Source organism: Magnolia sinica, chromosome 11, assembly GCF_029962835.1.
Source record: "Magnolia sinica isolate HGM2019 chromosome 11, MsV1, whole genome shotgun sequence".
Classification (NCBI taxonomy): Eukaryota; Viridiplantae; Streptophyta; class Magnoliopsida; order Magnoliales; family Magnoliaceae; genus Magnolia; species Magnolia sinica.
The window spans coordinates 15,700,398-15,727,189 of NC_080583.1; the positions used below are offsets into that span (position 1 = coordinate 15,700,398).

Consider the following 26,792-nt stretch of genomic DNA (forward strand, 5'->3'; position numbering starts at 1 on the left):
CACGAGGTTGGTTGCTAGGTTAACCATGATACATCTCTTGAGATAAGAAAACTTTGATACTTTGGTAGAATGTGATTGATGATTAATAGGCACTTAAAATTACTTTGAAAAAAATGTATATTTAGAATACAAAAATTCAAATTAAACTATCCAAATTATGAATCATAGTTTAGATGTTTCATGACCCTAGAAGTATGCTTATTTAATTATCTGCTGATCTAATTGGTGGACAGTCTATAAATGGAAATCATCCTATGTTCTAGTTTCAACAAATAAATGTTCATGAATGAGAGTGATGTAGGACGTGGGCACATATACATTCCTAGCATGGCTGGATGAAAAGGAGGTCAAACAGAAGTGGAAGTAGTCCGTTAGATCAGGGCCCAGTCCTACGTAGGACATGATGTAATTGGACCCCATGCGTGCCTGGTTTGAAGAAATTCAATCCAGATAGGTAGAGATTGCCGTTTGAAATGTGAATAATAAATCAGCCATAAGTTTTGATATGGGTATCATTATAGGATGCACAACTTATCAATCTTTATCGTAATGGGCTATCAGGGGTCAACCAACCTGCATTGGGGGTCTTGCCAGTTCGTTTCACGAGAAAACGCAATGTTCCTGCTCAAAATTGTGGTTTTCATAAATTTTTACTATTTTTAGTAATTCCAGTTTTATGAACATTTACATTTTTTTTAGTAATTTTGATTTTTACAGTATTTTCTTATTTTTAGAGTTTTAGATTTTCATCTTTTTTTAAAAAAAAAAGAAAAAAGAAAAGAAATTGCTTATAATTATGCTAGGACTCCTTTAGTAAAGTTTATGTGGACTTTTTATTTTTGGCAAATTAGGCTTTATATGGGTCTTACTATTTTGGATAAATTCTATGAAAGTTAAAATTTTGCATTTTTGATAATTACGAATTAGGGTTTTATTTTTCCTTGGTGTAATAAAGAAATCATAGATAATACACATTATTCAATAAAATATTTGAGTTTTTTTTTTTTTCTTGTGGATTCAAGGCCTGTACTATTTGAGGAAGACACTTATCTTTGTCTCATTATTCCATACTCTTCCCTCCATTAGAGAGGTTCAAATTGTTCTATGAATATGATTTTGGGACTTTGATTTCGCCTTATGGAGTTTTCCACAGTTTACATGGTTTCATTTGAGTTATTTTGTCATGTCTACGATTTTTAATTGCATATCAAGAATCACAAGCAGCCAGACTATCAAATAACTCCTTATGTTAGAATGCTGCTGGCTCTCAATCCACCACTGGGTCCATCATATCAACGGTTAGATCACCAAGATGCGGGTCAGCATTCTCCACGCGAGGAATCTACTCATCATGAAATCTCTTGCTACTGACATCGATCAGAAATACATGTATTTGTTCTCTTTTTATTGGGCTTTTGCTTCTAACCTTGTGCAGAAATACCTCTACGTGTTTTCTTACTATTGGGCGAATGACGATAGTGTGAGAAAGGCTCTTCACATCCGTAAGGTACAGTGACAAACAATGAAATAATGTGTACAAACAATTGCACCATTGCTGTACTGTACAACTGCTTGCATTTTGAAATGTGCTATGGTTTGATCATCATCAACAATCTGATCCATCCATTTCAGGCTGAGTGCATTGGTTGGACTGATAGCCGTCCGATCCATAGCATGAGAAATGGAACGATCAACTTGTTTTGAGAGGAAATGGGCCAGTCATCAATTTAGTTGCATGTGCCATCCAAAGTAGGCCCAATTATACCAGCAGTTTTGATAATCAAGAGATGTACAAATTGAAAGCTGAGCCCATAATAAAAATACTCCCTAAGCACCATGTAATGCCAGTTAAAATGCTGAATAATTGCATTACAAGTGGAGTAATGATCGGATACAGCAGTTGTACCTCAAGTTATGACGCACCATTCTTTTACTGCCAACATGTCACATATGTAGAATATTCTATCCATATAAATTCTGGGCCACACCATGATGGCCACTGATGTAAAGTGGGTCGCAGATGATTTCATGGCCAAGATGGACCAGAAATGTCCCGATCGGAGGCGAAAGTGATCCGGACCGTCAGAACCTTAAAATGAACGTACTTCGCAAACCGGAATGAGTTGTCCGATGTGCCATCTATGATATTGGGGTAGGACGAGCTACTTTAGCTACCCAACCCACTATGGCGGGTTATGCAAGCCAAATTTGCGAGATTCCATTAGATCAATGGTCGAATTTTCATTTTATTTTCGTTTTTACTATTTATAGTAAGTTTTAGTGTAATTACAACTCTTCATCGGCTGGGCTTTAGAAGGTGCGTCCAAAATGAGGTGCTTAGAATAATTAGGAGAATCACATGGTTGGGCCAAATAGGACACTATTTTTGGGCGAAAACCGTGATGACTAGTAGGAATCATGACTCTCTATAAATAGTAAGTTTACTATAAGTCACGATTTATAGGAGTTTTAGTTGTAGTTTACTTCCGAAACGTCTTCTAAGGTTTAGTATTCCTATTTAAAGGGTTGTAAAGATGTTTATTTCAATTATCAATCAATTTATGAATTTCTGGAGATTATTTCTATTTTCTTCTTTTCCTTGTGGATTTGATGTATCTCTGTTAAGGAGTCCAGAGAAGCTCCATGGATTCGTAGTAGTTATCTTCCCAGGAAGACGGTGCTCAACCTTATCACGTTTATCCTTGCATCAGCCACCTAATACGAAAATTAGACCGATGCACATGTACAAAGCGACGCGTTATTATCATCAATGAACAACGAAAGGTATGACTAAGTGTACTTGTGCTGCCCACCCAATGAGTGGATTGGGCCTGATTTTCTTACAAGATGATCATGATGGTCTGACCCACCTTTTGTATGGATAGGATATTCTACATATGTCACTCTTGGCAAGAAAATTGACTGTATCATACCTCATGACATGTGTCCCTGTATGTAGACATTTATCTTATAAATAATTACGATCTAATCCATGATTAATATGATGATTGTGATTAGGGGACCATTGGAGAATGGAAAAGATGCCACAGGGGCATGCCTTATATAACAGATGTCCCCAGTAGCGTACAATATCATCTCAATGTGACCACAAGAGGTTACAGAGCCTTGGTATACAGGTGAACAAGAAAGGTTTTATACTCTCACAGTAGAGTGATGATCCTCAAAAATTGTACATGTGGGACACCTAATTAAAATTAAGCCGTCCAAATATTGGGCCACTATTTTGATAGGTTATAGACTAAAATTACATACTTAAATGATGTAATAAGTGGCTGATTGGAATTCATCTAATGGACGGTTAATTGTAAAATAGGAAAATGTCCAAATTCAATGTCCAAATCGGCATTATTAGAAGTTAGGACCTTTCAACCAATCTAAGGTTTTTGTTATGATCTATCTACATCGTGGCCCACGGATGAGCGGTTTGATTAAACATACATTTATTCCACATGTACAATTGTTGTGCATGTGTATGATCTTATCTGATGTATGCGATGATTTTTATTCTCATGCAGCGGCGATCATGACTTGAACATTCCACATGTTGGCACACAGACATGGATAAGATCTCTCAACTTTTCCATCATTGATGACTGGCGATCATGGACCGTTGATGGGCAAATTGCTGGGTGAGCACACATTCTTTTACCGTTGGTTTTGCATATGTTCCAACTCGGGCTCGACGGTCATTGCCAATGTGCCCCCCATGTACAGATGATTCGGTTATTGGAACCATCCATCCTCAACACTAATGTAGATGGGTGACATTCCAAAACTCAAGAAGACTGTAATCCTGGCCATTGATTTGTACAGGTGCATGTGGATAAGTGAAATGAAAATTTTCAGTCGTTCACATTCTACTCCAAAAATCAATGGTTATGATCCTTCTTTTTAGTATGATAATTGGATAATGGCCCATCAGCGGCATAGAAGATGGATGGTTATGATCATCCAAGGATGTGGACAAAGCATGCACATGAGTGGAAACTTAAGAGAATCCAAATCCACAATCCTTGAATCATTACTCGATCTCAAATTTCTACTAATGTTTTGACTTGGAATTGAATTAATTTGCTTTGTATGCTGCTTTTCCAGATACACGAGGACATATTCAAACAACTTGACATTTGCAACTGTAAAGGTAAAAACTCCTTAATAATGCCCTAATTAAAGAAAAAGAAATTTTATATATATATATATATATATATATATATATATATATATATATATATATATATATATATATATATATGTATATATATATATGTATGTATGTATATTCAGATACAGCATCCTATGTTGGCTTTTACATGTAATGTGTTTAGTTTCAACTGATGTGTCACTTAGTCGAATATATTGGTTATGAGCAATGTTGTCTAAATCGTCGTTGTATCCTAAGTTGTAATAGGGGTTGAATCATATAGAATCGTAAATCATATCTTAAATTGTTAGATTTATTTATTTATTTATTTTTATTTTGTTTTTATGATTTTCTTTATATATATATATATATATAGCGGAACACTCACCTGCGAACCACGGACTACCTACGAACTTTTTTGAGAACTCATCATATCTGATGAGTCTCGAAAATCTGAATGGTACACGTGAAGCAAAACCTCTCATAAAATCCCCTGGTACTAATTTTTTACTTTGAACCAAAACTTCGGTGGGCCATAAAAATGCAAACAGTTTCTTCCCTTGATTTGAATCTCTCTTTGCTATGGCCCACCGGAATCTTAGATCAGGGTGAAAATTCACCCCCTAAGGTTTCATGGGATTCCGCATCTAACGGACCGTTCGGATTCGACACGTGTGCAAAGGTGCACACGTGCGTAGGTGAGCATGCCTATATATATATATATATATATATATATATATATATATATATATATATATATATATATATATATATATATATATATATATATATGGGAAAAGGTTCTATGCAGTCGAACTCATGGGAACTTCCCATGAGGTCGAGCTGTGTGGGCCCCACCATGATGTGTGTCGAACATCAACACCGTGCATTTGATCGGTCTCCTTTAAATTATGGGATATCCCAAAAATCAGCCGTATATGGAACTCAGGCGGGCCATACCATCTAAAATTATGGGTAGATGTTTGACACGCATCATGGTGGGGCCCACACAGCTCGACCTCATGGGAAGTTCTCATGAGCTGGACCACATAGAACCTTTTCATATATATATATATATATATATATATATATATATATATATGTAGGCCCAGTATATGTGGTTGGGAATGTTCATGGTGGGCGCCACCTGATGAAAGACTGAATGTCGTGCAGACACGTGCCATGTCAACCCGACCGGGGATGGGAAATAGTACTCTGATCATTGCCCTTCATTGTTTATTTCACATACATGTCTAATGTAGTATTTTCCTTTGTGGTTCAAGTAGGGTGCAGGCCACACAGCTCCAGAGTACAATCCTAAGGAATGCTTTGCTATGTTCAAGAGGTGGATTTCTCTTAATCCACTGTAATTACCTCTCATTAAGATCTTACATCCGTCTAAGTAATCACGACATATGATTACATTTATTAATGTTGTGACTATTTCCTTTCAATACATTTTCGAAATCTTGGCCATTTACTTGCTGGGCCTGGTACACCACAAAATCAACATTGCTTGTGTAATCATAGCCATTAAATATTGGATGACTTCTGGGACCAAAGTCTTTCAGTCAAGGCTTGGATCATCTGTTATATGTATCTTTTGTCACTTGGCCCGTCAATGGAAGGCCCAAGGATGAACACTACAAACCTCCTGGGTTAAACTTAACCTACACGTGATTTGTGGGGCCCATTGTGATGTGTACATAACATCCAATCCGTCTATAATGTGCAGCTCCTCATGTTCTCTTTTGTAGCAAAAAATCAGGTTGATCCAAGACTCAGTTGTAACACAACAACATGGATGGGATCCACTGTGTTTTGTACATACTAAAAAAAAAAGGCCATTACAACATTCAGGTGAGTAGCACCACCTGATTTTAGAGGTTTCAATTATGGTTTTATATAGTGTGGCCCACATGACTTTTGGATGTAAAGAGGAGATGAGGGTCACATGATGGATGGATTTGATATCATGAACACATCACATTTAGGCCCACACGTTTTGTTGTAGGCTTATCTTAACTAACAAAGCTTCACAGTCGATCTGGCCGTATTATAAAATGGAAGGTTCATACACTGCTTTCGAGCTTCCAGTTTGAAGAGGTCGGCTGCTCAGGGTTCCGTTGTCCAAACCGTTGCTAAGATTTTGACCATCTGGGATTGAATTTGAACCCTTGTCATGTTTTCTTCCATAGCCGTCTATTTCCTGGCCAGCTATTTAAAAATTATGGCTTTTTCAACCATGGGATTTCCAGTCCATGAGCCATCTAGGCTTAGACCCATCATAACAACTACAGGTGGGCATCGAGTCGAGTCGGACTGGATTAGGTCCCACTCGACTTGATCGGGTTTTTGCAAGTACCTGATCCGAACTCGATTCGATTCAGGACCGAGTCCAGCAAGGTTGACTCAATCCGAACTAATTCCTTGCTGGCCCGACCCGAACCGACTCCGACTCGGTTAGGGAAACCGAGTTGGATTGAGTTGAGTCTGTTCGGTCGATTCGGATTGGGTTGAGTCAAGTCGAGCAGGAGACTCGGGTACTAAGAAGGAAAAATGGGGGAAATTGGGAGAGAGGAGGAGAGAAAGAATGAGAGGAGGGAAATTGGGAGAGAGACAAAGAGAAAGGAGGAGAGAAAGGAGGGGAGGAGAGGAAGTGGGCTCGGGTTGCGAGTAGGGTTAGGGTTCGGGTAGAAGAATGGTAAAGGTAAAAAAAGAGAGTAAAATCTGACTTTATATTACCAGATTCTAGGGTTCAGGTAGAAGAATGGTAAAGGCAAAAAAAGAAAGTATAATCTGACTTTATACTACCAGATTCTGGTCCGGATCGGATTGGTTCAAGTTGCTACAAACCCAAACTTGACTTGGTTTGGCGTCGGATCCGAATGGGTTTTACTCTATTCGACCCGACTTTGGATTTTGGTCCGACCTGGGTCAGATTGGATCCGACTAGTCAGTCGAGTCGGATCCAACGAGTCGGGTTGGATCCTGCCCTCCTCTAATAACAACGGTTAGAAAGAAATTAAAACACGTGGATGTTTGTCGTACTAGTACAATAATCAAAAGAGAGGTTGGCTGGTCCAAACTGGCCCCACTCGGGCTGCCAATGGACCGGGCTGGCCTATTATCTGCTGGAGCCCATCCTGGCCTGTTTTGAGGTTTAAATGGAAAACGATTGGCTACTCCCCCTGACCAGCCAATTGCTGGTGGTCGGTTCTCCGTGGGCCCCACCATGATGTATGTGTTTCATCCATGCCGTCCATCTATTTTTTAAGATCGTTTTAGGGTATGAGACCAAAAATGAGGTATATCCCAATCTCAAGTGGACCAAATTACAGGAAACAATGTTGAATGAACGTGGATCATTAGAAAACTCTTGGGGCCCATAAAATTTTTGGATCAAGAAACTGATCTTTGTTTTTTTCCCTTCATCTCCGTCTGTATGACCTAATCAACAGATTAGATGTCAAAGAAACAGTACAATGGGCCTTAGGAGGACTTTAATGGTGGATATCCAATCACTATTGTTTTCATGTGGTGTGGTCCACCTGAGATTGAAATCCCTCTCGTTTTTTAAAGAGAAATTTACCACTGTATGACCCATTTACAGCCCATTTACCTTTTTAAGCCCACTTCTTTTTACCTCACCAGAATAAGCCCCAGTTGTACGAACAACTTGCCAAAGGTCGAAATTGGCCCTGCTTTTTCAGAAATATGAATTTTGAAGGCTACGGTGAGACCTATGGCTACGGATTATAACTGTAGCCATAGATATCATAATCCTAGCCATAGAGGGACTGTCTGGGGTGGGCTCGCCAAACTGGCGGCGCCCTCGCTAGTTGTTGGCCTGTTCGGCGGGGCCACGCCGATTTGGCAGGGCCATGCCTATCTGGCGGGCCCCTATGGCTACGGATTGTAACCGTAGCCAAAGATGGACTGCCGTGGCGGCAGTATGTGCATTTTATTATTATTATTATTATTATTATTTTTCTTTTTACACATGGAGAACTTTATTCTACCTACAATTTTCTCTACTACATATTTATATAAGTATGTATATATAAGCATATAATTCTTTTTTTTTCTCTCTCTTTTTTTTTAAAAAAAATTTCTTTCTTTATTCATTTAATAAGAATATCTTCTAAACCAAAATTAGTTACTTGACGGAACCTATATGATTTTGGGGTAGGAGAAGCTACTTTCACCAACCAACCTGGTTATTTTCCAAGATTCCATCAGGTCGATGGTCAAAAATCTATTTCATTCACTTCACGGTCAATTTCAATCAGTTCGCGGTCAATTTCATTCATTTCATGTACTTCGCGATCAATTCCATGCATTTCATGGTCAATCCCGGCGATTCCCCTTCACTTCACAGTCAATTCCATGCATTTCACAGTCAATTCTGTGCATTACACGGTCAATTCTGTGCATTACACGGTCAATTCCCTTCATTTCATGGTCAATTCCATGCATTTCACGGTCAATTCCGACGATTCCCCTTCACTTCGCGATCAATTCTATGCATTTCACAGTCAATTCCCTTTACTTCATGGTCAATTTAATGCATTTCACGGTCAATTCCCTTTATTTCACGGTCAATTCCATGCATTTCACGGTCAATTCCAGCGATTCCCCTTCACTTCACTGTCAATTCCATGCATTTCACGGTCAATTCCCTTACTTCACGGTCAATTCAATGCATTTCATGGTCAATTCCCTTCACTTCATGGTTATTTACATGCATTTCACGGTCAATTCCGGCGATTCCCCTTCACTTCACAGTCAATTCCATGCATTTCACGGTCAATTCCCTTTACTTCACGGTCAATTCAATGCATTTCATGGTCAATTCAATGCATTTCACAATCAATTTGCTTCACTTCATGGTCAATTCCATGCATTTCACGATCAATTCCCTTCACTTCATGGTCAATTCAATGCATTTCATGGTCAATTCCCTTTACTTCATGGTCATGTCAATGCATTTCATGGTCAATTCCCTTCACGGTCATTTCTATGCATTTCACGGTTAATTCGCTTCACTTCACAGTCATTTCCATGCATTTAAACTCATGTAGTTAATCACTATGGAAGACGTTAATATTGTGAATTTCATGTTCGGGTGAATTTCATGTTAGGCTCCTTGATTTTCATGTTCGGCTCGATGAATTTCATGTTAGGCTCGCTCAATTTCACGTTAGGCTCGTGTTGGGAGCCGTTGCACAAAACCTTAAGATCTAGCCTCCCCAAAGCACCAGAATTATTGAATAATAAAGCAATGAAATAAATTAAAGCACAAACCACACGAGATGAGAGATTTTTATGTGAAAAACCCTTAAAAGAGGTAAAAACCACAGGACCTAGTCCAGAGCAACAATCCACTATGAAGTAGAACGTCACAACCGATCACAAGCACACACCGCTTGGATCAAACCTTCTTCACTCATGCAGGAGTGGATGAACAATAAGAGAATAAAGAAAAAACAGAGAGATTTCACCGATTACGAGGACATTAAAGCGCTGAGATGTCGAGTGCACAGTAGATCACCTCTACGAGCAGAACCTCCCTTTCACAAGCTTCCTCTCTCTTTCTCTCTTTCTCTCTCTCTCACACACACTTTTAATAGTCCTAAACCCTTTAGAAAACTCTCTTGCATTACCTAGAAAATCCTTAGGAACTCCTATTTATAGTTTAGGCAACTTGCTTTCGCACCTCTTTGAAAATCGTCTCAAATTTACGCAGTCCACACAAAATCCGGACTCAAATCTGCATAACTTCGACTGGTCGAGCAAGGTCCTCTACTGGTCGAGTGGCCCACTCGACCAGTCGAGCACCTCCCTCAACTGGTCAAGCACCTCAGAGATTCGAAACCTATTTCTCGTTGTACTTTGAGTCGACCACCACTCGACCGGTCGAGCAACTCTTCTCTCTCCTCTTTCCGAGGAGGAAAAACCCTATCAGCTCGCTCAATTTCACGTTAGGCTCGTTGAATTTCATGTTAGGCTCGTTGAATTGCAGTGACGGATGCAAAAGCCTAGGAAATTATTACAAAGACGAGGTCGACCGGGTCTAGATGGGGTCGACCTCGTTCCGCCTCAAAGCTTTTTGGGCCATACCCGAGTTATAGATTTATCCTGTGATTTTGATTTCCACCCGAACTTGTTGAGAAAACTATAGATTCTTAATATACAGCGATTCCAAGAATTTAACATTAGGCTCTCCGAAATTATCTCACATACATCCTCTGCATTGACCTTCACGTCAATTGCTTTCAATGGGTCCCGGTATAAAGTAGAAGTGAAGCCCAAACAGCTTTCAGCTGAATGGGGTCGACCCCATCTAGACCCGGTCGACCCTGTGAAATGCAAGGAATTGACCGTGAAGTGAAGTGAATTGACCGTGAAATGCATTGAAATGACCGTGAAGTAAAGGGAATTGACCGTGAAATGCATGAAATTGACCGTGAAGTGAAGGGGAATAGCTAGAATTGACCGTGAAATGCATGGAATTGACTGTGAAATGAAGGGAATTGACCGTGAAATGCATGGAATTGACTGTGAAATGCATTGAATTGACTGTGAAGTAAAGGGAATTAACCGTGAAATGCATTGAATTGACCGTGAAATGCATGGAATTGACCGTGAAGTGAAGGGGAATCGCCGGAATTGACCGTGAAATGTATGGAAATGACTGTGAAGTGAAGGGAATTGACTGTGAAATGCATTGAATTGACCGTGAAGTAAAGGGAATTGACTGTGAAATGCATGGAATTGATTGTGAAATGACGGGAATTGACCGTGAAATGCATTGAATTGACCGTGAAGTAAAGGGAATTGACCGTGAAATGCATGGAATTGACCGTGAAGTGAAGGGGAATCGCCGGAATTGACCGTGAAATGCATGAAATTGACCATGAAATGCACGGAATGGACTATGAAGTGAAGGGAATTGACCGTGAAATACATGGAATTGACTGTGAAGTGAAGGGGGATCGCCGAGATTGACTGTGAAATGCATGGAATTGATCGCGGAGTAAATTATGAAATGAATGAAATTGACCGCAAAGTGAATGAAATGGATTTTCGACCATCAACCTAATGGAATCTTGGAAAATAACCAGGTTGGTTGGCTAAAGTAGCTTCTCTTACTCCAAAATCATATGGGATGCGTAAAGTAACTAATTTTGGTTTAAAAGATATTCTTGTTAAATGAATAAAGAAAGAAATGAAAAAAGAGAGAAAAAAAATTATATGCTTATATATACATATTTATGTAAATATGTATTAGATAAAATTGTAGGTAGAATAAAATTCTTCATGTAAAAAAAAAAAAAAAAAGCACAGACTACAACATATTACAGTTATGGCTAGTTCAACGAGCACACCCCGGACAGTCCCTCTATGGCTACGGATTATGTTATCTATTGTGACGTTATAATCCGTAGCCTGACGTTATAATCCATAGCCATAGGTATAACCGTAGTATTTGACATTACCATGCTGCTTTGAACGTCTATCCTTGAAACCCTTTTAGGGTCGTAGAAGTTTTGGATCATTATGAAATTTGTTTTTCCTCTTCATCTATGTCCTTGTGACCTTATGATTAGATTGGGTGGAAAATAAATGTTATGGTGGGCCCTACAAAAGTTTCAATGTGAAAATCAATTTTCCGCTGCTCTTTGTGGTGTGGTCCAGTTGATCTTTGGATATGATTTTTTTTTTTTTTATAATGCTCCGAAATGATCTCGAATTATGGATGAACGCTGTGGATGTAATAAATACATAACTGTGGGTCCATGTAACGTTGATCTCTTCTGAACCGTTCGTGCAACTCGGTGTTACGAGGAGCGTCAGCGTTCGTCTTCAAGCACCAGCCGATCCGCTTGAAGGAAAAAGCAGGGGGCATTTTCGACCTTTGGCAAGTCGTCCGTACAGCTGGGGCATATTCTGGTGCGGCAAAAAGAAGTGGGCTTAACAAGGTAAATGGGCCATAAATGGGTCCAGTGGTAAATTTCTCTTTTTAAAATCAAGCCCTATAATGGTGTAAAAATGGATGAACGGCATGGATGAAACACATACATCATGGTGGGGCCCACATGGCCCACATAGCACCGACCAACAGCCACCGGGCTAGTGGCAGGGGAGTAGCCAATCCATTTCCAGTTTAAACACATTTTTGCCCCGTATCATGCACGAGGGCCACACTAATGAATGACCAAGATCTTACACAGGAAGCAACGGTGATAATGACACCCACTGTTTTGAAACCTTCCTGGGGTCCACCGTGATGGTTAATTGCCACCCAATCTGTCCATAAGGACACATAGAACAGGTAGAACTTGATGAAAGGAAAACACAAATATCAGCCTGATTCAAAACTTCCGTCGCACCCCAAATGTTTTTTTTTTTCAACGGTAGGCGTTTAATACCAATTGCGTGGTCCACTTGAGCCTTGGAATTGCCTCATTTTTTAAAACTTGTATCATAAAATGTATGGAAAAGTGGATGGACCGTGTGGGTAAATCCCATACATTAGGGTGGCCCCTCAGAGCTCCTGTCCATTTATAGCTTGGGGTACCAAATCCGCGTCCCTTACACAAAAGCAGTTGGCTAGCCTCGGGTGCGGCTTCTGTGGATGCTTGATTGGGACCTGCCATGATGTATGTGGCTTGCATCCATGCCGTCCATCCGTTTTGACAACTCATTTTAGGGTACAACTTATTTTTCGTATGATCGCAAAAATGAAGCAGATCCAAATCTCATATGGATCACACCACGGGAAATGGTAGTGATTGACCATTAAAACTTTTTGCGCGTACAAAAGTTTTGGATCAAGCTGGTATTTTTGTCATCCCTTCATCGAGGCTTTTCTGACCTTATCAACAAATTGGATGGAAAAGAAACATTCCGGTAACTTCCAAAAACTTATTAATGGTGAGTATTCAATCACCACTGTTTCCCGTAGTGGGGTCCACCTAAGATTTGGACCTGCTTCATTTTTGAGATCATGCACTAAAATGAGCTGTCAAAACAGAGAGATGGCGTGGATGTAAGACACATACATCACGGTGAGCCCCATAATCAAGGATCTTTGGCCTAGTGTGTGCCTTTGGCCATGTGTTATAATAGGGTTATTAGTTAAAATAATCCTCAATTATGACATTATAAAATAAGATAATGAACTCAGCATCTGAAGCATTATTATTTTAGCTCTTTGGGTGCTATTTGGCTTTTTCTCATACGAAGATGCTCCTCTTCCGGTCGTTATTTTGAATTACAATAGCTTTTCACAAAGGTTGAGAGGTCCTTTTGAGAATGGGGTATGGGCCTCACTAAATCAGCAATTGGGGCCACCCCTCTTCTGATATAATTTATTCACTTTTATCAAATAGTCGTAAACGAACGGTGGGGTCATTCCCATCTCCCTCGACCCAAAAATAAAATAAAATTGGAGCTAATATGGTCTGTAACCACATTAACGTTGTGCGTTAATTTCGAACCATTTCCTTCGGTGTGGTCTATCCATGATAAGTTTTTCCCTTAAACTTTGGCAAATGACATAAAATTATAACCCCTTTCATGTGGGTGGGTTAGATTTGATCCAGGACAATTCAGTGGGGGTCTCACATGGGTTCAAAAGGTGAGACCCTTGCATGGAAAGGCCTTTCGGCATTTTCTTCTTTCTTCTTCATTTTTTTTCACAGGAGGAGACCACGCAAAGAGCCGAAGCCTCTTCGATGGTTAGTAGTTGTACAGACGGACACTACATTCTTCGTCGATGACAAAAACCTCTGATGAAGCTTCGGCGAAGCTCCACGTGCAAAAAAAGAGAGTTTTTTTCTAAGTTCTACAATCACAATCTCCAACGTAGAAGGTATGACGACCAAATGTAAGTTCTTTTATGTGTTGTGTTTGGTTTTGTTGGTTAGAATCAATGGTGGGCATTTGTGAAATGGAGGAAGGTGTGGTGGTTCCTTTTATAGTTGTTTTTATTTTTATTTTTATTTTGTTAGGTATGAATAGTGAAAGTTTGTGATTGGGAGGAGGGTATGGAAGAATGTTGTAATGGAAGAATTTTTGCAATTGAAGAATGTTGTAATTGAAGGATGTTGTGACGAATGAATGTGATGAATTTTGAAACTAATAAATATTGTAATGAAAAATAGTGTCCAAATGAGGTGATTACAAAGTCATTTGAAAGTTCATCAAATTAGCTTTCCAACAAGTACAAGATCATTTAAATCAGACAAGTAACCAGAGAGTTATGATCATTTTCTTAGGATGACGATCTATAGTGAGTGTCGACGACCCACAGTAACTCTGGGCCCACTTTTAGGTAATCAAATTGTTTACAATTGAGGAGATTCCAAATCCATTTGAAAGTTCATCAAATTACATTTCCAATGTGTACAAGATCACCCAAGTTGGACCTGTAACGAGCGTGTTATGACTATTTTCGCCAGATCAGATCAACAATTCACTGTGCGTATCGGCGATTTACAGTGAATATCGATGATCTACTATGAGTATCGGTGATCAACAATGAATATCGGCTAATCACAGTTAATAACGGTGATCGTCACTAAATATTAGAGATCCACAATGAATATTTGCGATTCACAGTTAATATCGTCAATCCTCACTGTGGATTGCTGATACGTATTTGTAACGCTCCGTGTTTTCAGAACCCGAGTATATGACTTATTCTCCAAAAACCCGAGTGTTAACTTTTAAAGATAGTCAAATTCACGTGTATATATATATATATATATATATATATATATATATATATATATATATATTTCTTTCTTTGTCTTTCAGTGTTAGCAGTTTAGTGGAAGATGGACAAATCAAACATAAATTTGCATTTACATTCAAAATATACTAGCGTTTGCCCATAATGACTTATACAAACCAATGTCTCAATACTTACAATTACAAAATGAAATAATATCGCATGTGAAACAAAGTAAATTATAATAAATCTTGAGCTGTAAAATCACGTAGCAACTCTTGGCAATACAATCATACATCCTCGACAATTGTACCTGCTCCTCATCAATATGAACACGAATATCATCTAGGCCACCTGTGCTACTTGTACGGTTATATATTCGATGAATGAGTGACCAGCTCAGTGTGAATTCCCCTCGAGACTACATACCGCCGCATTAGGTAAGCATAGTTATAACAAAAAGGCATTCAAAACAATATACGATGCAGTCTTATTAAATGCATGGACGCGTGAGTGCACATCAACTGGGGATGCTCATCCAGTTGGCATTTGGGTAAACCTATGCATGTGGCCGGTCACCAACGAAAGTACATCGTACATGCATAGTGCCAAGCTCACCAAAAGTGGGCTGATAGTCGGTGGTCTGGGAGCTAGCAAAACGATGCCCCAACTAAATCCTATAGGCACGTGCTACAACATCCAGAATTAGTCACACGTCATTGCCCATATGCTATGAATGCATTATTAGCCCAACTATTATTATTTCATTTATAACCATCCAATTTAAGAAAGCTCAAAGGTCACTATGGGGGTTCATCACCCAGCGTAGGTCGATAACTCGGACATAGTGTCCCTTGACCACTTTCTCAGGCTCATGAGACTACCACCTTAGGATGTTTAATGGAAGTTCATCGACTAGTGGCCAATCATAATTCAGTGTATATGGCTTACTATCGAATAATTGCATAAAATAATACATCGAACCCACATAGGGCACATAATAAATCGAAATTATATGGGAAAAATATCAAATCGAAGCCGCATAGGGCAAATATCAAAACTATGCGATAAAAGACCATCCTCAAAAGTCACTTGGACAAAACAACCCATGAATGGTAGGCCCACATCAATATTCCATTTAAACCACATCAATATTCCATTTAAACCATCATCAAGTAACCACTTAGTCGAAGGTCCATTATAATCACAATCAAACAAGTTACATCCTAAGTCTGGGTTTACATTTATAAGTGGGATTTCCCACTATTTGATGGACCAGTTTAAGTTCCATAAGCAATCCATAAGCATGAAAAAATGTGCAGGATAAATATTGAGCATGTAATCTAACATTCAATTCCAACAACTAGCACATGTAATTATAAGATAAAGATATCAATTATCACCCGAAATTAAAATCAAAACTATCACTTAAGCTAATGGAAAAATGGAAAGCTCAAGGGGAAGAAATCATCACCTTATATGTCGAATCGTCCACTAATATCGTTAGGAAGTGCACACGCCCTTAGACTTAGATCCTACCATGAATTATGAAATTCTACAATTAGAACCAAACCTAACACACTAGTCCTGTTTAGAGTATTGACCTAGGGTCTGGATTACTTAGGTCAAGGATTTCATCCTAAAGTTTAAGTCTAGGATAGATTTTAGGATTTGAATATTAGTTGATGTAAAATTAATTACCATGTTAATTTAATAAGTATAACATAATTATTAACATTAATGGTATAATTAATATTAGCTCATCATGGTAATAATAATCATTATGATGGTAGAAATCAATACACTCCTACTATTAATGATAATATTTAGGAATGGTGAGTAGAATTCTAATATCTAATAGTTGTAGTTTTATTTATAATAACTAATACTACGTATAAGAAATCTACTAGTGGCCAATCATGTTTAATAATCACGTTAATTATGATAATACCAACCATAATAATTAAAACAATTTACTTTGGGGAGAAAGTTGACTTACATTAGTCGGCTCGGTAGTTCAACTCGCCTCAATTCGAACCAACGACTCACTCCTCGACTCAACCCGACTCGACTCAACTGAGTCGACCGAACTCTGCATAACTCGACCTCAACAAGGCCTGGACCAGGCCCAAGCATGATCTGACCTAGCTGGACTCAGTTCCAGCCGAGTTAACTCGTTCTCCTCTCTCTAGTTTCTCTTCTTTTCTCTCTTCTTCCTTTCTCTCTTTTCTCTCACTCTTCTTCTTCTTCTCTTCTTCCTTTCTTTCCTGCTGGAATGTCCAGCATACCTCTAACTCAAACCAGCTGACTCAACAGCGAGTCAGCTCGTACTCCAACCCAAACTCTCCCTCTTTCTCTCTCATTTCTCTTTTCCTTTTTTCCTTCTTCTCTCTTCCTCATTTTCTTTGTCATTTCTCCATCAAACTCGAGCAGAGGTGCTCGAATAACTAGTAGTAAGTGTTGCATTATGGTGACAAATGAGTTAACATCGTGACTTGGTGCCCAATTGAGTTAAGCGTCTGAACTCGCCATATGATTGTTCGAGTCAGACTCAGAACCTACTTCATTCTCCTCCTTCTACCTCTTTCTTTCTTTGATTATTCTTCTTTCTTCCTTGCAACATCCAACAAGGACTGAGCTCGACCCAAGGCCAGTCTCAACTTGACTGAGTCGACACAGCGGGTTGCTGACTTGACGGCGAACCCGGCAGCGTTGCACTGATGCACGCTCACTCCCTCTTCTTTTCCTTCTCTCCTTTCCCTCTTTCTTTTCTTCCATCTCTCTCTCTTTTTCTCCTACTACGTTGGAATGTCCAACAGCGAGTCCGAGCGTAACTAGGGTCGAACCATGTTGACCCGTTGCAGTAGAATGATGGAGAAGATGACACATGCGTCAATGACAGATTCAAATGATGGCCACCTTTCTTTGAAACGTCGATGTTGGAGGGTATAGGCCTTCTAAGTGAGGCTTGTAGGAACAAGAAAACGAAAATCCCAGTTCGTTTGGGTGGTGGGTTCGAACGAAGGAGAAAACTGCTTGTTTTCTTTAGGCGGCCGCAATAACAAGGAGGAGCCCTAATGCATCCGGTTCCAAGCTCTTATATGGAGTTTTTTCAGCAATCCTAAACCGTAGGATTCGAAATGAGTGGTTCGGATTGTGTTGCTTTGCAACGGCTCTAAATACAGCCAGTAATATGAAACCGATAGATGTTTCGATTTTTGGTTTTCTACAAAAACCATAATCCTCGTGAATGGAATGAATGACTAAGATCTTTCAGATTAAAGGGCTGAGATTTTGGGAGCTAGGCTCATGCAAATTGCCATCGTGGCAATCTGAAGCTGATTTCCATTTTTGGAAATTGTTGTGTACAACTCCAATTTAGGCTGAGAAGCGTGTGCCCATGCGTATAGGAAAAATCGTGAGATTAATTGGATTGTGGTCAGGCCCACAGTCTGAATCAGATGGACGGTTTGGATTGGCTCTAGGTGGCCTGTATTGATCACAAATGGTTGGTTTTGAGAGGGTTGGAAACACAACTCGACCGCACGCTACCTTTCTTGCAATCAATGTTGTGTGCACGAGCAGGCCCACCAGTGTGTCAAACTTACTTGGGTTGGATAAAAATTGAGGGCCAAGCTTGATGGATGATTTATATATTTGAAATGGGTGGTCTTGGCCGGCCACAGATCCAAATGCTTGGACGGTGTCCGTTTTAAATCCAAACAAGCAGGAAAGGAGGAAGAATTCCTTCCTTTTCGAGTAGGCTTGGGTCAAAGACGTTTGATCGAGCCCCATGGCTCAGTGCACAGCGGGTGCACACCTTATTGTGCATGCCCACAGTCTAGAGGTGGGGTCCACATGGCTGTTTTTCCTGATCTGCTCCACTCATTCATTTCTAAGAGTCCACTTAGGGCCTTTGGCCAAATATCAGGCAGATTTAAAGTTTAGGTGGGCCCTACAACTTGATTTGGATCCTATTTATGGATTCACGTCGATCTAATGATCGGGTCATCCCGAGTTTGAACGTTAATGGTTAAAAAGGTCCTAAGAATCCTAAAGAAGGTTCAAGTGTGATATAGGGGTTAATTTGAAACTCAGGTGGACCATACTTAGTGACTTCATGGTCAACTGTTGATTCCCACCAATCTAATGGTCGGATTTCCTCTAGATTTGATCATCACCGATAAAAAGGGTTCTAAAGGCCCAAGACTATCCACATCGTGATTAGTAGTGGGATTTAAGGCCTAGATCATGAGTTCTTGTAAATCATAGTTGTGTTTACTCCCAACTTACTCTTGAAGCCAATGAACAATGGACTTTGTGATCTGAGTCTCACGAATGATGTTTTTCTAAGATCCACACCATCTAAGAGGTTTCATGGGTTTAAATAGTTGACCCTCCTACAGATGAGGCCAATATAACGTTTAGATTGGTTACACTTTGTAAACTTATGGTTATCTTACGATCTATGAAGACCTGACAGTTCGATCATTCCGCGAACGAATTATTCGATGATCTAGGGTTCTGACTAGATATCATGGACTATTGGATGATTTGATTCATCTAAGTGATTGGAGTCCTAAAAATCGGTTATGTTGATGATGTGATGGTTCATCTTAATATCAACGAATCGATGGCTTAATATATGGATGTGGACCATTTTTGCAATCGAATTTAGGCTAAAAAGCTAGGTTTGTATTCATCTAAAGTTAGGTTATACGGTGACACTCGAGTATGAAAAGTACGGGGTTTTATAGTATTGTGGATCATCAATCCGACAAAAACGATTATAATGCCCTTATTATATGTTCAATTTGGGCGATCTTATATTCGTTGGAAATATAATTTGATGAAATTTCAAATGAATTTGGAATATCCATATTTGGACACCATTTGATTGCCCAAAAGTGGGCCCAAAGTTCATCAAGGACTTTATCCACAATGGATCCCTGATCCGACGAAAACGGTCATAACTCCCTTGTTGAATGTTTAATTTGGGCAATCTCATGCTCTTTGGAAAGTTAATTTGATGGAATTTCAAATGAATTTACAATCAACCCATTTTAACACCATTTTATTGCCAAAAAGTGGGCCCAAACTTACCGTGGGTCGTTGATACTCACTACGGATTGTGAGTCCCACGAAAACTGTTATAACTCCCTCGTTACATGTTCGATTTTAGTGATCTTATACTTTTTGAAAATGTAATTTGATGAAATTTTCAATAGATTTGGAATAACCTCATTTAGATACCATTTGATTGCCCAAAAGTGGGCCCAAAGTTGATCCATTTGGATATCTCATTTGGTGATAAATGTCATGATGATATTTGAGACGACTTTAGGGCTACCAAATGGTGTTTAAATGATATGTTTCCAAATTCATTTGAAATTTCATCAAATTACATTCCTAACAAGTATAAGATCACCCATATTGGACATATCATAAGGGTGTTATGACTGTTTTCGTGGGATCTACGACCCATAGGGAGTTGTGACAGCTATGACCGTTCATCCATTTCAAGATTCTTCCACTACAATATTCATCACATTCATCCATTACAATATTTTTATATTTCAAAATTTATCAATTACAACATTCTTCCATTACAACATTCTTTAATTACAAAATTCACCCCTTTAACAAACTCCGACCATTCATATTGATTAAAAAAAATAAAATCACAATTATAAATGGAATCACCATACCCGCATCCCTTTCACAAACTCTCTCCATTGATATCCACTAATAAAAAATAAAAACAACACACAAAAGCAACTATTATCCTAACATAAACCTACCATTTACTCTCATAGCTTATACATCAGAGAGTGTTGCTAAAAATCTTAAAAACACATTTAGAAGCTCATTGGAATGGAGGGAATGACGTTGGATACACATCGGAAGCTAGCCGGAGTGGGTCCCACGGAGGTGGCAATGGTCCTAATGGCCAAATGGTCCCCTCCCCTGAATAAAATGAAAAAGAAAAGAAGGAAAATGCCAAATGGACTTTCCCACACAAGGGACCCACTTATTGAACCCATCCCATGTCTTTTATAGGGCCTACTGAATGACCTTAGAGTAGATCCAAGCCATCCACATGAAATGGAATTTGATTTAATGCCATTTGCCAAAGTTTGGTGGAAAAACTCATCATGGATGTACCACACTGGAGGAAACAGGTCGGAATTAATGTACAATGTTAATGTAGTTTTAAATCACACACAACTCTAATTTTGTTTTAGAAATGACCCTACTGCGGGTTCCTGATTGTTTGATGAAAGTCAGCAGATTAGATTGGCTGAGGAGTGGGCCCAATAATTGATTTAGTGGGGTCCACCTGCCATTTTTAAAAAGACCTCTCGACTTTCGAAAAGGGTACCTCTGTACGAGGGGATAACTGGCAGAGAGGCATTTTCATCATAAAAAAAAAGCTAAATAGTGCCTAGAAGGCTAAAATAATAATGGCTTCAAATGCTAAGGTCATCGCCTTTATGATGTTATAATTGAGGGCTATTTTAATTAATAACCCTTATAATCACTGGCCATCATAAGCCCGGGCCACGAAAAATAATAATGCACCAGACGTGGACCCATTTGTTTTCTAAACACGGCTCAGGGAAGGCTTGGGCCTAGGGTTTCTTTGTGTGTTGGGCTTGGAAACATCTCAGTCTTACATGACCGGGGGCGGATTTGGTGTTACCCAGGTAAAACCATAGTAGGTGTTACCCTTACCGTGGGGCCCACCTTGACGATGTGTTGTATATCCATGCCATCCATCTTGAAATTATGTGGATTGTCTACCACGACACATGGAGGCTTGATAGAGCTTAGAATTATAACTAAGTCCTGAGGGTCGAGTAGATCCAAGTACATAGATTACAAGAGATGCAACAATATAAGCACATAGTCTAGATGGTGAGATATGAAATATCAATTGTGTGTGATATAATTTAAGTGCTAAGCATACATTCTAATCATGCATCCATATGAATTAAATACATCAAATCATAAGAAAGAATAGACATACATAACATAAGTAATTGTAAACACAACGATGTATAATGGTTTGACTACTTGCCTACTCCACTCCCGATGAACACACTCTCCTTGAGTGTACTAGATTTCACTATCTTAGGAGTTTTCAATAGGTTCACCCCTAACCTTTACAAGCATATACTCTCGTCAGAGGCTCTCATAGAGACTTACATATGTACATTCCCATTGGAGGCTCTCATAGAGACTTACATATGTACATTCCCGTCGAAGGCTTACACAAGGACTCAACAAAAGTACTCCCATTGGAAGCCTACAGAAGGACTTACCACACGTAGACTCCTGTCGGAGGCCCATACAAGGACTTAATCGACTTTGGATCACAAATTCTATACTCAATCCTACACAAGGAAAGAGTATACAATTGACTCTAAAATTGACAATCTACTTGTCGGATTGAGTCCTGTTGATGCACATTGCTTAAGATGCGTCTTCACTTATGGAATTTACTTCTCTTATGCTCCTCTGATCCTTAAAGTTAAATATTCTTTCGCGATTTTGAATCAACTACCGACAACGATCTCCCTTTGAGATGCCAAGGTAATTAGAGTTATGTTGAATCTCCTACAATTAATGGTTTTAGTTAGTTCCTAATAGGGATTCACCTAGATAGTGTTCTAGAGAATTTTTAGACAAGGATTTATCTATAGGTTTGTATCTAATCTATAAAAGAAGGGAGAATTCATGTACACCTTCATAATGGAGCTTGGAATGCTCATTAGAGTGGTGAAGTACAAGAGGGACATAAATCACTTTGGTTTGGAGTGTAGGAGAAGGATAATGAGTGTGAAATAACTTAGGCTCTATTTACACAAAAAATCCATCAATTTTCCCAAGGATTGAATGTCGTTTTATAGAGAAAATGTCTCCAACGGCTATAAAATGGCTAATTTAATGGCACTATCAATAGGATCGGATTGGCCTTCGATTCGATTGAAAAATTACAAAAATATGTAGTTTAATTGTTGGACTATTTCTTTGATTCTATCGAGGAGACCTTCGATCATATCAACTCTTATCAACAAGCTTTTGATAGGATTGAAATCCACTCGAAATTGCTGATTAGGGTATTTGTTTATCAACATCTTTGCACCTCTAAAGCTTAACTAGCCATGATCAAATAAAGGCTTATAAGGCTATGGGATAATCAAACAAAGGTTTACTTATTAGGGAATAGATCATCTAGATGCTAAGGTTGTTTTGGACCTAAATGGGTCTAAGGTTAGGGTCATCAAGGCACCTCAATTTACTTATTTTTTTCACTCCTTGTGTAACACCTCGTAATTTTTAACACTCCGGTGTTATCGTGTCACCTAAGTATGAACACTAACCTAGCTTACTTGAATGGTCACCCTCATTATAGTCTAAATCTGACCGTCGACAGTCACCCCCACCCATATATCAAGCTATCTAACCATCACTATTCAAGATGGATCATCACATTGTTAAAGAAACCTATTTTAGGATCTTAGTTTCATGGACAGGTAAATCAAATCGACAACTTTAGAATTAGAAGTCTGAACCACTAGATCCATTGCTCCTTAGATCCACAACGTCCTGTCGACCGCTCTAATACTTGATCTCCCTAATTCAACCATTGGATTATAAAATAAGTCTTTAAGTTACACTTATAAACCGCTAAAATTGTTCAATGAGGACTATAGCAGGCCTTGACCCTAGGTCGTCTTAAAGTTTGATCTAATTCGCCAAATCCATCGTCATCGGGCCTACGCACTCAAGTTTACAACTCGCTATTTGATCATCCTTACTCCAACTTCTGATACTGGAATATACCATTGAGATTCACTTAAATAGGCCCCAAGACCATTTTAACTGATGATGTTCAAATCGGGATTAATCTGACCATCCAATCGACCCAGAAAATCCTTACCCGAAAATTTCAAGATATGCATCCAAATGCAGCCTACTCTCATTTCTAGCTGGATGGCCAGAACCCATGGATCCCATAACCTGTCTTCCAATTATCCAAATACACCACCTTCTTCACTGCCCAGAACGAAACTAAGATTGCCACAAACATGAATGCCCACTGGACAGTCCCATTCTGGACCCGCACCAGGAAGTGCGTCACAAACCCCACAACAACCCCACCACCATATACAAGAACCCAACTGCAAATCCCTCTGCTCCAAGCTGCATCCCCGACCCTTGATAGAAGAAAATTATTTTCGACGGATAATTCGGGTCTGTCATAAATAGGGGCATCTTCCGGATTATGTTATGCATTGCCCTTGAGACGCTGAAGAAGTAAATGAAGATGGCGAATGCCAACCAAACTTTCGAATCGTGGAGAAGGGTTTCCCCAGCAATCACCATCTTGATCATGAACAGAATCAATATTACAAAAAGGCGGCGAGGAAGAGCCCATGGAGAGCTTGGTCTTAGCCTCGACGAACTCGGCCATTGAGTCGGTGAGGCATGTGAAATCGGATTGGTCCATGGTGACAAATTCCTTGAGGTTTTTGACGTTGGGCCCAGCGAGGTGGATGAGATTGAGAGAGAGAGAGAGAGAGAGAGAGAGAGAGAGAGAGAGAGAGAGAGAGAGAGAGATGGACGTGAGAGGGAATAGGGTTGAGTGGAGGGAAATAAACTTTTTGTGAGAGGGGGAAAAGAGAAAGGCAGTGCGATTTTTCGCATTTTCGCTTGCTACGGTTTTTCACCATAGCTAAAAGCCAATATGACTGTAGCCATTGTACAATCTGTAACCAGCCCTCCACGAGTGCACATTTTACGGGATCTGGACGGACGGCCTTATCAAGGGCTTTGTGGGGTCTATCTTGATGCAATCAATATATCCACTCCGCCCATTAGTTTTTTTTTTTTTATATGGAATTTACCTAACATCTAGGCAAATCGAAGGTCTAATTGAACCACACCATTGATCAATGGATTAATCTCCACTCTTTCCTACCATGTGGTCCACTTGAGCTTTCGATCTACTTCCTTTTTTGAGTTCTTGCCTTAACATATTCTTTAAAAATGGATAGACGTATTAGATGGAGTACACACATTTTAATGGGCCTCGTAGAGTCCCTTATGGGGCTATCCAAGGTTGTATGTAAGTCTGGCGGAGTTCGCTTTTATCAACAGTTTTAGCTATGGTTTTAAGCCGTAGCAAGTGAGCTACGGTTGATATCCGTAGCTAAAAACCAGAATAGTCCGTAGCCTTAGGTCGTTTTTTTGGTAGTGAATAACATTGTTATTATCATCATCATCATCATCATCATCATCATCATTTTGTACAATTTATTCTACTTTTCTCTAAATTGTTTATGTGGGTCACACCCAATCAACGCCATTTATTCATTCACTCAGCTCCCTATAGGGCTTTGATTAAAAGATTAGATTATTTTAATTCATAAATGGGTCACAATATGGTCTCAACGTATGGTTATCGATTTATTTTAATGGTTGGAACTGAAAATTCGATATTCTAATTATTTCTTTAAGTGGTAGGTTGCCCTATGCGGAGTTTAGGGGACCTGATGGATAGTGAACCTGATGATGTGACAATCCAGCTTGAAAATTAACGGATGGATGGCTAGATCCATAGATGAAAATTACTTCTAACCATCAGATTTTGGTTAGAATGAAAATGAGTTGTTTGTTAAGTTACTGGGTAACACTTGAGTACTAAAAGTATGGGGTATTACTATTAATTCATTCTAAAATTTCTAAGTCATGGATCCTATTATAAAAGTAATATGGACAAATAATACACGTATTTAGTTATCTATCTTATTATTTGTGGACATTTATTGGATGTTAAAAAATGACAATATCCAATGCTCCTATTTCAATAAACAAGTGTCCAAGAACCAGGGTTTAGATTTGATCAAACATCCATTTTGGGACCGTGACTTAGCAACAACTGATTTCAGAATTTAATTGGTTTAATTTGAGTTAAATCTATGCCGCATGTACAATTTCTGAGCCTGTGTATTAAACTTCATGCTCTGATAGGATATTAAGGCCCGTATGGATATATATATATATATATATATATATATATATATATATATATATATATATAACCATTTTTAAAATTTTTTATTTTTTATTTTTTAAGTAGATAAGTGACTTATTTCAGATAAGTGTGATCTATGATCAGTTATAAGTCACCTTAAAAAAAACCCTTAAAAGTATTTAATTACTTCAGTCAATTTTTTTTAGCTTTTTTACTTTTCATGAGTTTACTGTTGAAAAGAGTTGTTAGGAGAGAAAAGAGAGGAGAAGCATACAAGTACGACTGTTTGCTAAACATACTTAACAAGTAGAAACTAAGAAAAACTACTTGTGAAATAAGTAGCTTATCTTAAGTAACTTAAGATCCAAACGCCCCCTAAACAGCTGGATCCATAACTGAGAGCTTCCAGTTAGGTGGACCCATCAATTTAGATGTTCTGCATGGATGCAACTTCGGATCCCTCGCTGTGGGACCCGCTATAAAGTATTTTCCTAATATCCACGCTATTCATCCGTTTTGCCAGCTCATTTCATGGTATGCACCTAAAAATACAGTATCTTAAATGGACCACACCACACAAAGCAGTGGTGATTCACCCTTAAACACTTTCTTGTGGGCCACAAAAGTTTTGGATCAAGCTGATATTTACGTGATCGCTTCATCCAGGTCTTTTATGACCTTATCAACAGCTGGTTTTATGGAAAAATGAACATCTTGGTAGCTGACAACAATTTTTAATAGTGGGCGTTCAATCAACACTATTTCCTGTAATGTGGTCCATCTAAGATTTGGATCTACAGCAATTTTGGGTTCATGCTCTAAAATGGGCCGGAGAAACAGATGGA

General features: G+C 39.0%; 1 protein-coding gene across 1 annotated transcript in view; it reads left to right on the plus strand.

Moving 5' to 3' along the window:
- LOC131218030 (serine carboxypeptidase-like 18) overlaps window positions 1–26,792 on the plus strand; it is a 158,766-nt gene that overhangs the window by 11,357 nt on the left and 120,617 nt on the right. The window contains exons 10-14 of the mRNA XM_058212711.1: window positions 1,436–1,507; window positions 3,019–3,137; window positions 3,537–3,650; window positions 4,117–4,162; window positions 5,449–5,531. Coding sequence (XP_058068694.1) covers window positions 1,436–1,507; window positions 3,019–3,137; window positions 3,537–3,650; window positions 4,117–4,162; window positions 5,449–5,531 — 434 coding nt within the window. The remainder of the gene's footprint in view (window positions 1–1,435; window positions 1,508–3,018; window positions 3,138–3,536; window positions 3,651–4,116; window positions 4,163–5,448; window positions 5,532–26,792) is intronic.